Source organism: Delphinus delphis, chromosome 18 (genome assembly GCF_949987515.2).
Source record: "Delphinus delphis chromosome 18, mDelDel1.2, whole genome shotgun sequence".
Classification (NCBI taxonomy): Eukaryota; Metazoa; Chordata; class Mammalia; order Artiodactyla; family Delphinidae; genus Delphinus; species Delphinus delphis.
The window spans coordinates 51,649,100-51,665,253 of NC_082700.1; the positions used below are offsets into that span (position 1 = coordinate 51,649,100).

Genomic DNA, 16,154 nt, shown 5'->3' on the forward strand with positions numbered 1-16,154 from the left:
CTCCAGTTTCCAGCACAGCAGAAAAATATTCCTCTATCAGACTCCATCCAGGTACTCAAGAAAGAAACCTTGGAGCCAGCTCCGACTCCCCTTTCAGATCACTTAGTTCCAAAGTTCCACTGGTTGTTCTTTTGTTCCAGCATATATACCTTCCTTTCCATTATAAAAATTTTAGTTAAGTCCATTTTGCCTAACTTGGGACTATGACAATGACTTCTTAAGTTTTCTGAAAGGTTTTTTTCTATGATTCATGCTATCATGAATTCACTTTCAATTTTTCCTAAAGCAAAACCAAATAAAAATCATTTAATTTTAACAATCTAAGAGAAATAACACTAAAAAAGCTCTTTAAATGCTTTATTTTTCAAGAATCTTCTAGTTCAAGTTTTATCCCCCTCTTACCTACACTACTGTAGCACTGAATGTTCTTTTTTATTCCCTTAATCCAGAATCACACTCTCCTTCACCTGGGCAAGCGCGTCCAACCTGACCTACTCACGCCCCGTTTCTCCCCTGGAGCCCAGCCTGCACACATCCCCTGAGTGATACTCCTTACACACATTTTGGGTTGTGCCATCCCCTTGCTCAGACCATCATGCCCACCTCGCCCTTCTCACCCACACAGCAGTTCCCGGATTTAGTCTGTCACTCAAGATGCTCTGCTCTAATACACTACCAAATGTAAAATAGCTAGCGGGAAGCAGCCACACAGTGCAGGGAGATCAGCTCCGTGATTTCCCTCCCTTCCACCTAGAGGGGTGGGATAGGGAGGGTGGGAGGGAGGGAGATGCAAGAGGGAAGAGATATGGGGACATATGTATATGTATAGCTGATTCACTTTGTTATAAAGCAGAAACTGACACGCCATTGTAAAGCAATTATACACCAATAAAGATGTTAAAAAAATAAAAATAGAGTCTCATTTTACATTTTCAGTCTTACTTCAACAGTCAGACCCAAACTAGACTATTGATCATTTCCAAAAACATGCCTTACTTTACTACTTCTAAACTGTAGTGCATGCTATTCCCCCTGCATGAAATGCCCTCCCTCATCTTTACCATTTGAAAACTTATCCATCCTTAAATCTCCATCTTAAAGGCCACCTGTGTCATGGATCCCTTCTCAATGTTCCTAGCTGAACTTCCCTGTTTAAACTCTGTGGACCTTTCTGTTTGTTTGTTTTTGACTGTTAGCATCTGCTGCTTTAAACCATTAATATTTTGGTCCACATGCACAGCCTCTACCAGAACGGAAGTTCCAGGAGGCTCTGAGACTTCTCATGGTGCTTTGTGCTCCTCAATTGCTCCACTTACAGATTATGCCAAATGACCAATCCATCCAGTAGGATATTGGCAAAATAACATCACTGAAAATTGTCTATTTCAGTCTTCCTCCAAATAGACACTATTTAAGATTGTTTCAAATCTATTTCTATATGTTTATAAAATAGACCCTTACCAATAATCTCTTTGCAAGGATTTTCAGGAGTGATGGGGACTCTGCAGGCTGGACATTGGCTATTATTCTTCAACCACAAATCGATACAAATTGAACAAAATACATGGTTGTTGACGCATATAACAGGCTGGCGTACCTTTGAAAAAAGAAACATTACTTTTAGTACAGGGCAACAGTCGTAATGAGAATCTCAATAGTTTTAGCTTAGAGCAAATCTCTTCTCTAGAGTACAGAAGTAGGTGCTTTAAGAGGAAGTATAATATCTAGGATTCATAAAAACGCTGCTTGTGCTACCACATTGTTTCTTACACATGTATAATACAGATACTAGCTTAGATATCTGGCCATAGAGACTGAAACTTTGAACACATCATGAAATGGTTTTATTTTGTTCCAAACCACACTTATTGCCAAAAATAAAATGCATTTTGTTCCACTGAGGCTGGGGCAATTTTCCTTCAACTATTCTATTTTTGGATCACGAAATGTCAGAATTAGAAGGTTCTTTAAAGATTATTTAGTCCAATCACCCATATGACATTCAAGACTTGAAATCCTTCCCTCAAGTCATTCTACTATATTACAGAGCAATAGCAATCAACAATTTAGCACTGATTCTTACTAGAAAGTCCCCGAAACCAGAGGCATGAAAGCTAGAACAATCCTAAAAGACATGACATATGCTCTTGTGGTTTACAATCTAAATAGCAAACAATGCTGACAGAAATACTTAAATACACCAAATATACAAATCTTTGACTCAGTGTAATCAAATAACAATACTTTACATTTATATGTCTTATATTTTACAATAGGCTTTCCATGCATTCCCTCTCTCTCAATAACACTGTGAGATAAACAGTAAATATACTTTACTAATAAGGAAACCAAGGTGTGAAGATATTAGGTGGCCTGCTCAGGGTTAACGATGTAGGTGTTCTGACTGTGTAGCTGTTTTATCAGAGGGAAAATAGAAGAGAAGCTGTTTTAGTTTTCTACTTATTTGTTTACATATTTATTGTAAATTTATATTTATCTCCCCTTTTAGACTGGAAACTCTGTAAGAGCAAGAACTTCTTTCGTCTCATTCATTTCTGAATCCCTGGTACCTAGAAAATAGGTTAGTACACAGTAGGTACGCAATAAAGTCTTGTTGAATGAAGTAATTGCTATTAGGACAGTACTTAAAATTCAATTTATTGGGGAACTTGTCAGAGGGAATAGGCAATTCTTTCACATTTTGTTGTAAAGAAGAGAGCATAAAAATATGGCCAGCGTAAGAAATGATAACAGGAATGACACAGTAAAAAGGGGATATTAATTAATGATGGAGGAAGAGGGGGAGGGATTAAGAGCCATAGATAGCAAAGTCCCTAAGAAGTCAAGAGGGGAATGATATCCAAAGCACAAGGGGGCAGATTTTGGCTTATATGGAGTGAGGATCTGTCTTCCATTTTAACAAAAGGGAAAACCGAGGGTACAAGAACAAATACAAAGTGGATGGAAGATCTGTTGATGGAAAGATGAGGGAACTCATGTTCCAACTGCTTATTGTTTGTGATTAAATATGAGGTGAGGTTACTAGCTGCAAGTGAGAAGAAGGAGGGAATATCGACTTGAGAAAATAGGAGAATAAAGCAGTTGTTTTGAAAGGTAAGAAAGTAAATTTATTAGGGTTATGTACAGAGCTGGATTGCCAAACACTGTTGAGTATGTGAATGGAAGCAAACTGATAGAGTCAACCAATGGATCTTGAAAAGCCTGAAGTAATACTGGAAGAGTAGGTATGATGAGAAGAGGAACAGATGCTCATAGTCAAAGCACAGGAGGCGGTACAGCTGCTTTCCCTAATGTTTCGTCCTGGGACACCTTACCTGACAAAGTTCTATTTTCTCTCTCAATCTCATGTATCACATAGTGTTAACATGTTTTCTATGGTAACAGTTCCTGAGAATCCTCTGTAACTGGACCTTAGTAAGTGGCAGAGCTTAGGCTTCTAGAGACAAACCTGGGGCTGACTTCAGCTCTGCTACTTATTGAACTGTTTGACCTTGGGTTAACCCTTTAGTTACAGTGGCATCTGTTTCCTCTTCTGAAAACTATGGTTTAACCTAGTAAACTTTTCATTCAGATGTTGCTTAAGATGTAATAATATAAAGATGTAAGCACAGAGACTTCCACATAGCAATCCCTGGGGAGGGGAGGGGAAAGCAGAAAAGGACTATATCCACGTGCCCAGGAGCCAACTCCATGTAGGCATCTTAAAGCTGCCCCAACCATAACATGTCCAAAGTCAAACCTGGCCTCCACACACTCACTCCCCATCCTGCGCTTCTTGTCTAAGTTACTGGCACCACCACCTCACCACTCAGGCTAGAATACTGAGAGCTGTCTCTGACTCACCGTTTTTATTTATCTTCACCATCCAATCAATCATCAAATGCTGGTATCATATATCAGTCTAGGAAGCCAGAGATTTTAAGATATACCCATATTTTATTTACCACTAAGAAAAAAGGAAGAATGAAAAATGCTGCCAATTACAACTGCAAGATGCTACCGCTTGTAAAACAGAACCAGATTTCAGAGATGTTATAACGTGGGAAAGAAAGTATATCCCAGAATAGTCAAAATGTGGCAAACCTACCTCTAAATGTTCTTTTACTTATCATCTATCACTTCTTTTCCATCTTCACCTCAATGACTTCAGGTTCTCATTCTCTTAGCCCAATCTATTGCAATGACCTCCTCCCAAGCTTCCTTGCTTCCACATGTTCACTGCTGTCCACCTTTCATACTGATGCCAGAGCTAGCCATCTAAAATATGGAGCAGCAGCTTTCACTGCTCTCCTGCAAAACAACGTTTTTTTCCCTGCTCATAGTTTTAAGTACAGCTTCCAAAGAACAATGTAATCTGGTTCTTAAATAGCCATATCTTTGATCTGCTATTTCAATACTTGACAAAACCTATACTTCAACCACACAGATATACCCAATGTTCATCAAAAGGAGTAAGAATAGAGTCTCCTTGTTTACTGGGCTCTCATTTTTTAGCTTAATATGTTCCACTGGCCTCCCAACTTCCCCAATCAAAATAAAATCCTTCCCATCTTTTAAGATGGAAATCAAAGGTTACCTCTTCTGTAAGGCCTTCACTAATCGTTTTTAGAATTAACTGGATCTTTGTCTGATTCTTATAAGGGCACTTCTTATACATTGATTTAATGTTCACTGGCCTTGGAAAATTGTTTACACCCTGCCTTCCCTATTAGATTTCAGGCTCCCTGGGGGCAGGGGCACTGTCCTGTTCATCTTTATGTCCACCTACAACACTTATACAATGTATACTCTAAGATTAATAGAAGTGAATTTTGAGGTATTAAAACAAAAGGCTGAGATAATGCTGCTAAAAGCATCTCAAGAAGCAAAAGGTCAATGGCCACTGCCAAATTCTGAAAAAGTGAAAGTTTAACCTTTCCATTTAATCTGCCAGAATGATACAGAAGAACAACCACAGGCAGACTACTTGGCTCTGTCTGCTAACAGCCACTGGCAATGTCACCCAAAGGAGAATCATTTTCACTGTTCAATACCTGGTATTATCATTGTCATTGTGTTGGATTTTGAAACAGTTGACTAATTCATTTCTTTGGACCATGTACTTATCAGATGATGATTTCTAGACAATGGTTTAAATTTACTTAGGAGAACAGAAACCTATAAAGGAGAAAGAACTACTAAAACAAATTACTCGTTATTTATTTGACCATAACCTACAGAAGCAAAATACAAAGAATCTAGCCCTCCTTCAATTCCTGTCCACCCATTTCCTCTGCCCAGATCCTGCTATATACAACACCAAAACACATACACAAATAATTTTCTTTAATAAGAACTTCTCAAGATACAGAAATAGTCATAATTTGCCTATGTTATTAGACTTTATATCCAATTTACTCTCAAATGAGATCTGTGGCAATAACACAGTAAGCACTCTTACAAAATAAAAATGCAAGAAGACAATGGCAAAGCTAAGTGGCACGTACAATTCCAAACTCATGTGGAGTAAGCATGCTGAGGTGATATCCTAGGGTAATGCCCCACGAGGCTGGTGAGGAGAGGAAGAGAAGACAAAGCAAGGGATGAAAAGTGGGCTCTCCTCTCTGCAATGGGCCCAAGGAAGCAGTCCTAAGTATAAAAAACATTAACCCTATAATATATAATTCTACTATGTAGTTTCTTTTATCTGAAGATGTTTCAGTTTTAAGAGACTTTACCACAAAAACCCCTTTCATAAAAAGCAAACATACCTGGGAGGAGTCATGCCTAAAGGTGTTGTCCATTAATATCCATTCTAGACTTACCTAATAGGAGTTATATATTGGTTTAGGGCAGGGTCTGTCAACTTTGACACTACTGACATTTTGGAACAAAAAGTTTTTGTTGTGGGAGGCTGTCCTGTATATTGTAGGATGTTTAGCTAGCAGCATCCCTGGCCTCTATCCACTAGATATGAGTAGCACCCCCAAAGACAATCAGAAATAGACATTGCTAAATGTCTCTGTGGAACGAAATGTACTCCCATCCCATTGAGAACCACTGGGCTGGGATACTCACATGAATTTCCCTAACAACCTAATGGGGTTGATAGTATCAAATTCATTTCAGCTGTAGAAACTGAGACTCAAGGAAATAATGATACAGGTTCTAAGTGGCAGAGTCAGCATTCAACCACCATTACACATGCAAACTGAATGATCTTTCAACTAAGAAATAGTTCTTTCTTCCTTAGAGCAGGTTTAGTAAATAATAATCTGGGAGTAAGAAATAGAAGACACATGTCTGAAAGGATCAAGACACCAGGATCAGTAGGGACTGCAGAAAAGAGGTACTGTACTGATGGAGGTGGCTGGAGGGAAAAGGCAGTAGATAAACTTTACCAACTGGCCTGGCAATTTCACTTACAATCAACTTCTCTGCTCTTGTCACCTTTACTAGAGACTAGAGCTAATCCTTCTTCTCCAAAGAATATCCTTCTGGCACCTATGTCAAAATTTTATGGGTTTCACTAGTGGAGACCTAGAAAGACTGAAAAACAAAGCTGAGGTAGAAATGATTGTAGTAGGGGCCCGCCTACTCAACCTTAGAAATTTGGAAACTTTTAAAAATAAAATTCCTGGATTGCTCTTGCTATGTTTCAAGAAATATTTGGCTCTGGGCCAGAGTTTAGGACCTAGAACTTTAAAACTGTGTGATCCCGAGAACTAAGTTATTATACTTAATGCCTATCGGTCTAAGTCCCCACTTCTGTCTACATAAAAAGAGAGATAATACATTTCCCCTCTCCCATCTTTATCCCTACCTAGAACGCCTTAAGGATAAACTGGAATCTTATTTGTGAAGTAAATATGTCAGCTATTATATGCCAACCTTGAAAATTATTAGGATATATCAACACTTTTTTGAGTTAATTTTTATTATACTCCATGTTAAGACACAACGTTGTTATACTTTTCTGAAAGTGTCTGCATTCTTCAAGCTTATTTTAATCTAGAAAAGAGAAAATGCAAAATTTATATACTCCACATGACTTTTTTTCAAAGCAAATTACCTGTGACAATTATGTACAAGGCTGGTTCTTAAATCTACTCTTGGGAACTGAGAGACAATCAGGACTCAAACATGGGCTCAGTGTACTGAGGTGGGTGGCTTGCTGGCCGATCAACAGCCCCTAATGAACACTGATTAATGAATTTAGTCAACCTAGAGTTAGGATGCTAAGTTGCTAAGGCTTTGTCTCTAGCTCTATCTTTGCAACATTTTAAATCAACTACATGTGTGGAAAGCAAAGCAAGAAGTCCTCCCTGAAAGAAGGGTTCTTTTCCACAGTGTTCCTAGTGGGAAAGAGTCCATGCTATTACTGGACATTTCAAGAGACGGACACTCCACATTCTAAGAAAGCTGATTTCATTTCTGATTATTTCATCCAGAAAGCTTGCATTATATTACGTACAAATCTTAATATCGTGGAGCTACCCAAAGCTTGATTCCCTTCCAAATGAAAATACTTTATTTAATGATTTGCTATCATGTTCATTCACTCCAACACTATTCCATTCCATCTATATTCCAACCTCAATTTCAATTCCTTTCCAAATGATTTCAAATACTCTAGTTTATTTATATTTATCTTAAAGCATGGTGCCCCAAACTGGATTCATACTCAAGTGAGGAATAATTGGATATGATATATTAATGTTAAACAGCATTAGAAGCCTAGTTGCTTGGCACTTCTCTTGAGAACCTCCTCTGTCCTTTGATAAAACTAACTATGGGCCACATTTGGCTGTCACTCATGGCAAAACGCTGACTCGGTCAATAAAAGTATTACCTGCAACAGTTTCATTTCATAGCTTGAATCTTAATTGAAAAGATAAAAGCCTGGAATTATCTAGAGATAAACTGGTCTGTAGCATTCTGGCGGCAGGACCAAATGTCACTGAACAGATATCCTGGGCTAGATCATTTCTGTACTTTGGCCTGCTGGCCTATTAGCCCAAGGCATGGAAAAAAATCAAAGAGGAATAGGCAAGAAAATGTTATATACAAATTGTCCCACAGGATGTACCCAACTTATTCAGGCCACATAGAGCTCTTACTTACAACATTGGCAAGGTTGCTAAACATTATTGGGCAGAGAGAATCCACCTTTAAGACTGAGGTAGAGTCAGAGGTAGGAAATGCAAAATGTTTAAACTTTTCAATTTTAAGCACATTTGTATTCAAAAGACAGAGTATTAGCCACTTACATACTTGGACTATCTCTACTACTGCTCCCTCCCCCCCCCACCCCCGCATTCTTCCCCACCTCCACCCCCATTCCAATCAGCATCTACCTTATCTCTTCAGATTTAAGGTCTATACCACCCCTATCTTCTTTAAGTAATATGCAAGGTTTTTTTTTTTACAGTAAACCTCTAAGAATAATGGCCCCTAATTCTGCAGAAAAATCAAAAATGAAGACTGCTAATTCTATATGGTACAAATGGTGAGGGCAGCAAAAGAATGATTATACAGAAGAGGGCTACTCAGGAAGGACCTTAAGGCAGATCTCAGAGGTGGCCGGAGATGCTGTGTGTCAGGGAGATGGAAGTAACATCAGGAACGCGCTGCTACTCCAGGCCATACCATCTCCAGTACCCCACAAATACAGCTGTGTGTGGGAGAGTGAGAAGCACAAGCAGATCAGAATTGCTTTAACTATACAAAAGGCAACAGGGATAGGGAACCAGCTAAAACCTCTGGATGTACTGTGGCAATTTCCTGGACAAACAGGTCCCACTCTGTTGGGAATGTAAATCTTCACTGAGTGAGTGTACTGGTCTCATGAAGCAACTGGGAAGAACATTTACTGGGAAAGGCTGGCTTCCTCATTTTGAGGGTCTGCCTCAGTGTCCATAGTAAAGGTTAACGTTTATTAAGTGCCAAACTTCATGCTAAGCACTGCATATGAATTACTTCATTTAATCCTCCCCAAAAGACAAGGATGAATGTTAATACTATTATCATTCCCATTGTACAGATAAGGAAACTGCTCTGAGGGAGGTTAAGTAATGTGTATAAGGTCGTATAACTATTAAGTGGAAGACCTAGATTAGAACTTAGTCTGAACACAGTACTCAGGGCCCTCAACCACTACGCCTTTCTGCCTCCACAGTAGACATAAACAAATGCCTATTTACAAATCATTAACCTTTAATTAATTAATCACATTTAATTCTAGAATACAGTTAACCAGTACATGGCAGAAAAAAGACACCAAAAGTGTCTGCTGTTATGCATGCGTTCAAGTGAGTTTTTAGGAAGTAACTTACTGAAGACACAAATGGTAACAGGTTCAAACGCTGGAGACTCTAAGCCTTAGTTTTCTTATTTGAAAAATGGGGAAATCAGCCCTATGTATCTCACAGCACTGGTGAGAGCGGTAAATGAAATAATTAAATGTATACAAAAGCATTCTGTAATCTGCAAAGCACTATATTCTATTAGCTATCAGTTTTGTTAAACACAGGAAGCATAGGTAGGCAAAATCAACCAGGCAAAACACATTTTCAACACAACTGCAAGAGACAGTCTATGAACTAAAGGAAACTAGATATAATGTGTACAACTACAACAAAGTGAAAATTATTTCCGAAGGTTATTTTATCAGCCCTTTACCAGGCTACTGTTGGGAGTAAATTCACTCAGAACTTAACCTGTGGGAACTTCAAGTCAGGAGCCAAATGTAGACTGTAGCAAATTGAAACATCTTCCCCTCCTCTCAGCTATGTATGCAGACAGTGGTAGCAAGTGCCAGCTCAAATAACCACCCTCCACAGGCCATCCTTGATCTCGCCAGTCAGAATGGATCAAGCCATCTCTATATCCTCTCACAGCACATCTGCTATTTCCTTGGCATTTCATTCTGATGGATATCATGAGTTATCAGTTTCTTCCAAGCCTGACTTCCTACTACTTCTTGAACTCAGGAAATTTACATAGACTTAAAGCAGATGATCAAATGATCATATTGGCTGACACTCAAATGTTTGCTCTATTAAGTTTGCATTTCTCAATCCTAAACCTGTGGCTACAGTTTCAGTGGGGGGGGGAGGGGCGGTAAACACACACACACACACACACACACACACGCACAAACACACCACAAACGTAAAAACAATTCAGGGTGAGGAAAAAAAATCTCCCTTCTAGACCTACGTAGTAAAACAAAATGTTCTTCTTAAACAGAACGGGAGGCACAAACGGAAATGAAAGAGACAAATGCATTAGAACCTTCAAAACTCCGTTTCTAATTCTGAACTACTTTCTCCACCTAGTTTCACAAACACCTTAGGCACCTCTTGCATCACAAAAAGACGGTATTCTACCTCGTGACTGATCCGTTCTTGGAATTAACAACCGTATCTCTCATTCTAAACGTCATTCAGGGACACGTACTATTTATTTTTCTAATTCTGAACCCAGAGCAAAGGCCACTCCCAACGCCGGGCTAAGTAAAGGAAATGATCTTGGAAATGGAAAAGACTCTCCAACCAGCACTGGAGGCCCAAGAACAAAACACTCTAGTTTGTGCAGAGGACGAAGGAACCTTAGCGAGGCTCCCAGGAAACGTGTTTTCAGGCTTTGATGGGGATGCACAGGGGCGTAAATTGCTGGGATTCGTTTCTGACCAGGCCTCCTTCGACGCCGGAGTCGCCCGGGTGAGGCCGCCCTCCCTCCACACCCCAGACCGATGTCATCTTCCTCCGAAAGGCACAGAGATGACCACACGAATCGCGGCGCGCTCCCTCCGTCGCCCAGGACGTGGCCACCCCAGCCTAAGGAGAACGCGGGTCGGCGTCCTCAACCAGCCAGGTGCCTCGCGCCGCGTCCCCGCCACACACAGAGACCGGCCTCGGCTCTGGCGGGCCACTGCACACCCGACCCCGATTCGTAGCCGTGCCCGGAATCACCCATTACCTTCCCCAAGCAGATGTGGCACGTGATGGGCAGAGTGAGCGACAATGTAACGTTCTGCACGGTCTGAGCCATGGCAGCGTTCAGAATCCCGCCAACACGGAAGTCCCGCCGACCGCGGCTCCTAACAGCGACTGAGGCCGCGCGAGGCCGGCTACGGTGGCCCAGCAGGGCCACGCCGCGCCGGTCGAGGCAACGAAAATGCGCTTTCCCAGCGCGCGGCTGCTAGAGCTGTTCTCTTCCTTCTTTCCTTGCTTTTCAGTTTGAAAAATACTCTCCCCGGTTCGGGAGCTACAGGATTCCTGAGAATGGGAAGGAAGGAGGTTTGCTACGGGCATCGAGGATCTTGAAAGTTTAAATGAAAGAGTAATGGTGGAGGGAGGAGAGGAAGATGCAGAAAGGCGATTTAAAATCCCAGGATCTTTCCTGGAGGGTGGGGAGGAGGGAAGAGTTTTCCACCTAAAGAGTAAACCCGACACAGAAAACACAGCGCAGTCAAAACGGGAAGAGGAAAGACAAATAAAAATTTGATGTGTTATCTGTACATTTTAACTTTTCCAAGCAACTTTCTACCGCGCTCAGGTCTTTTTACATTCTTAAATGATGTAATGTCACTTTAAAACGACAGTGATTGTCTCCTTGTTTGTTTCAGAGAAGTTTTGCTTACATTAATAGCAGCTTTCCGTGAAGACACGCTTTCACTGTTGGTCCTGCTGTGATTTCTATCCGAAAGACTTTAGGATCTGAGCCGTGGACTCTGATTTACACCCACGTGTGAGAAAGCTGCAAAGAGCGTGAATCATCCACACTCCCCGACAGCACTCGCACAGGCGTTTAAAGCCTTCATTTCAGGCGCCTGGTTGGATATGAAATGTACCACTATGTTGCTGAACTCTGAAGAAGAATGTGTGATGTTATAAGTTAGCACTTCCTACCAATGAAAAAGAAAAACTCTGAAAGTTCCTAAATGAATCTTTGAGTATAACAGATTTGGAATTTAACTGCAATTTACTTTAAGTGAGGAAGAGCCAGTGTGATCAATTTATGCAAACAAATACAATCTGTGAGTAGGGAGATTTAGAAACAAAACCAGTGCAACTACTTCTACTAATCTTTTTGTGGGAGAGAGCATTATAATTACAAGAAGCAGCCTCATGGTTAAAAGAAAGGGGTCTGGACCTGGGCTGCAGGGCAGAAATCCCTGCCTGAACAAATTCCTGGCTCTACTGGCTTCAGACTATTTGTTTAACCTCTCTGCTTCTTAGCTTCCTCATTGGTAAAGTGTGTGTGTGTGTGTGTGTGTGTGTGTGTGTGTATTGAATGAGGTCAATGTATGTTTACTATCACGTCTACAAAAGGAACAGACAATTATGAGATTGGAGCAGCTAGTAATTCACTTGAGGTAGCCCAATTCCAGTTCAAAATCGGCTCACAGGTGATAGTGAGAATTCTTCCAAACAGCTCAGTAACTTAATTTCCTAGGAATTGGAGACCATCACATGCTTGGGATAGGAGATCTGGGCAAAAGAGTCATATTGATTGTCTGTTTAATGGCCACTTTTTTTCTGAATGACTGACCTAAAAGTCATCTGCTTTGCCTATTTCCTGGCTGTTTGGAGTCATATTAAATGGGGTCTCGGCTTCACATGTTTTGCTAAATGCATCTTTCATATTCCTGGCTGTAAATCTCAGGCTTCAGAATGCGAAAGCTCCAAGTCATTACCCACCGTCGTTCAAGGTTTGCCTTTTCCCCATCTTACTGTGTTCTTCCCTGTTCTCACCTTGTTCTCACCTTTTTTATACCTAATGTGGTATTTTAGGACCTGTCATTCCCACCCTCTGAGGGGGATGTAGGACTGAGACTGTTCTGCCTCTCACACCAAGCCTTGGAGACAGTGCAATAGGAAGACACGTTGAAGACAGTTTTTTAAAAAAAAGACTTTTCCAAAGCTACTAGGGAAAGTTCATTTCTTGTTAATCATCCTGATGATTGGTGTTAGTACTCAGTCACAAAAATATATTTAAAAAATCATAACCAACATTTTAAGTAGAATGTTTAAATCTAGACTATTTCGAACATCCCTCGTTTGTATCATTGTTACAGCTTCTCAGTGCTGTTCTAGTGCTCTGTCCATATAGCTCTTTTTGCACTAGGCTAATAACATTCTATTATAGTTGATTGTTTATTTGTTTGCCCCTACAACAGACTGTCTGTTTCTTGAGGCCTGGGATTGTATTTGATTTATCTAGTATCTGGTACTGAGTGACTAGTCCACAGACCGTAATATTTTCTTTAGCCACCAACTACCTTTATTACAGACCCAGGCTGCTTTACACATTGTGTTTACTTGTTTTTCACTTCAAAATGGAAGACTGTATTGCATTTTGCTAATTATAAAAATATCAATAGTAAGAGTCATCTTGAAAATTAAGCCATTTATAAATATATAAAATAATAAGCAGAAGTTCCTCTAAGTTTATGCCTTACCTCTCGATCCTGATTGGTAATCACTATCAACATTCTGGAGCATATCCTTACAAACATTTTCATTCATATATTATTGTGTGCATAAGCACAGATAGGATCATACCATAACATACCTGCTCTGCTCACTAATGATTTGTGAATAAGTACACACACACACACACACACACACACACACACCTGAGTAATATCATTAACAATACAGACTGACTAGGACTCTCTCTAGGTCCAGATTGATTCCAGGCCAATTCCCAGGCTTTGCTTTAAATAATTCAAATGCTTTAAGGCCAGGAACTCACTCTTCCCTCTGCCCTATGAAGGGCATTTCTCTTTTTTGGTGATGCACAAAATTAACTCTTTATTTCACTTCTTAATACATGCACATTCTCCCAACACTCTGGAAGCTGGAGGCTTCCAAAATACGCTGACGTTGTCCTTGCTTTGAGTTTCACTGAATTCCCACCAGAATTCTGTGCATTGCTAACACCATATGCAAAGGGGTGGCAAGGAATAGCAGTGAATACACATACTGCAAGTACCTTCTCTGCTCACCTGTGTACTCCATGGTTCCTATTGACTTCACTTTCGAAAGTCCAAAGATAAAATGATTAAGAATATCAACATGGCAACATCAAAGCTTTAAACCAAGTGCAGGACTCTTCTGAATGTAGGGCCCTATGTGACTACACAGCTTCATGCCCGTGAAGCTGTCCCTGTATGACCAATAGAGTATGGTAGAAGTGACATGTATGACTGCCAAGGCTAGGTCATAAAAGTCACTGTAGCTTCTGCTTTGCTCTCTTGGATTGCTTGCCCTGTGGAAGTGCCTCAAATAACACTCAGACAGCATTGTGGATACGCCTACTTGGGGAGGATCTGAAGCCTTTTGCCAACAGCCAACACAAACTTGCCAGTCATGTGACTAAGCCATCTTGGAAATGGATCTTCTGGCCCCATTCACGCCTTCAGATGACTACAGCCCCAGTGAACATCTTGACTGCAACCTTCTGAAAGAACCCAAGCTACAATTTCCCAGCTTAGTCACTTCTGAATTCCTACCTACAAAAACTATCAGAGATCATTAATATTTATTGTTGTTTTGAGTCACTAAGCTTTGGGGTGACTTGTCCCACAGCAATAGAAAACTAAAGCAATGCTTTAATTCACATTTGCTTTAATTTTAATAAGATATGGCATCTTGACAAATCATATTCTAAACAGACATTATTTGGCCCAAATCATTAAATAATGCTGCCATTACTTTAAGAGGAAAACGAAGATTACATGGCTTGTTGACTTTCTGCTTAATTTCTTTCTCAGCTTCTTCGTAGCCCCATGAGGAGTCCTGTGACCTGAGGAGTTTGATCAGATACATACAGCACCTGGGATAGGCTAAAGCCTCCTAAATCCTTAGAATTATAAACTTTTAGAAGTAGGAAGGATCTTAGGGGGTTTTATGCAGGCCTTTCCTTTCGCAAATGAGGAAATTGAGGCCTAGATAAGGTAAACCACCAGATAATGGTAGAATGGGAACTAAATCCTAGATCTCACATAGACTCTTTGAGATTGTTGGCTAAATGCCTTCATGTAAGTGCAAGATGTATTATTATTAATAAAGTAGTTCAGTAATAAAAAGTCAGTTACAATTGAATTTCTTTGCTAAGAAAACCATCAAATAACCGTGGAACACCTTTTACTCCTTGTTTAAATCAGATTCATTTTTATGATAAATTATTTAAAAGCAAGTTTAAAAAAATATAAAATCTTAAGTGCTATTAAAAATTGATTAGGAATGCATTATTCTTTCATTGACCCAGTTCAGATTGTTTTTTAATTTTTTTGGTCAAAGCTAATAAATTTGAGTAGATGTTTCAGGCAGACGTTTTGTAATCATTTGGTCATCAGTCAATTAATCACAACTTCAAAAATATTGATTTCAGATTACATTTATTTTTCATTCCTGAGACAGTCTTTTTTCTTTTTTTTTTTTTGGTTTTAAATTTATACACCCCCAATTGGATTGCGGTTAACACTGAGAAAACTCATAAAAGTTAGATTAACAATTAATCAGAGGTGCTGGCCCAGTTGTATGGATGGTACCATCTTCTCACAGGCTGGGAATTTTGAGCTAAAATGTCTCAAGATGTCATCATGAAAGATGCTTCTTACTACAGCAGAAGGAAGAACTTGGGTTTTTCTTGCACAGTGGTTTTTGTTGTTATCTTTTTGTTGTTTTTCTTTCTAGAATAGACTGTTGGAAGTTAGCATTTATTCATTTAATGTATTTTTATTAAAAACATTAAGGAAAACTAACTCAGACAGTTCATTTCATGGAGCTTACATTCTAGTAGAAAAGTTACACTTACGCTTTATTGGTTTGGAATGAAATCCTGGCCTCTTGAGTAGCAGTTGAGGTTTTAATACTGAATCTACACATCAAATTTTTATGTAATAACAATATAAGTGATTGCAGAATAAATAAATAAATGTAATTAGTTATTTATTATTCCACCAATCTTTAAATTTTTTTATGTGGCAGGCACTGGTCTAAGAGCTGGGTAGACAGCTGTAAATCAGATAATGTCCCCACCTGCATTTATTCATTCAACAAATATTTTATTGATTATCAGTGATATGCCAGCCCCTGTACTGATTATGAGTCATTTTATAAATGGAAGTACTGAGCCCA

The 16,154-nt window shown here is 39.6% G+C and overlaps 1 protein-coding gene across 2 annotated transcripts in view; it reads right to left on the reverse strand.

The window, feature by feature from the left end:
• Positions 1-11,119, reverse strand: part of OBI1 (ORC ubiquitin ligase 1) — a 46,184-nt gene extending 35,065 nt beyond the window's left edge. The window contains exons 1-2 of one of the 2 annotated variants that reach the window (XM_059995668.1): positions 10,984-11,119; positions 1,462-1,597 (exon numbers count right to left, since the gene is read on the reverse strand). In XM_059995668.1, coding sequence (XP_059851651.1) covers positions 1,462-1,597; positions 10,984-11,055 — 208 coding nt within the window. In that variant the 5' untranslated portion in view covers positions 11,056-11,119. Of the gene's footprint in view, positions 1-1,461; positions 1,598-10,694; positions 10,718-10,983 lie in introns of those variants that run through there. The other variant, XM_059995669.1, reaches the window with a different exon arrangement.
• Between the last annotated feature and the right edge of the window lie 5,035 nt (positions 11,120-16,154).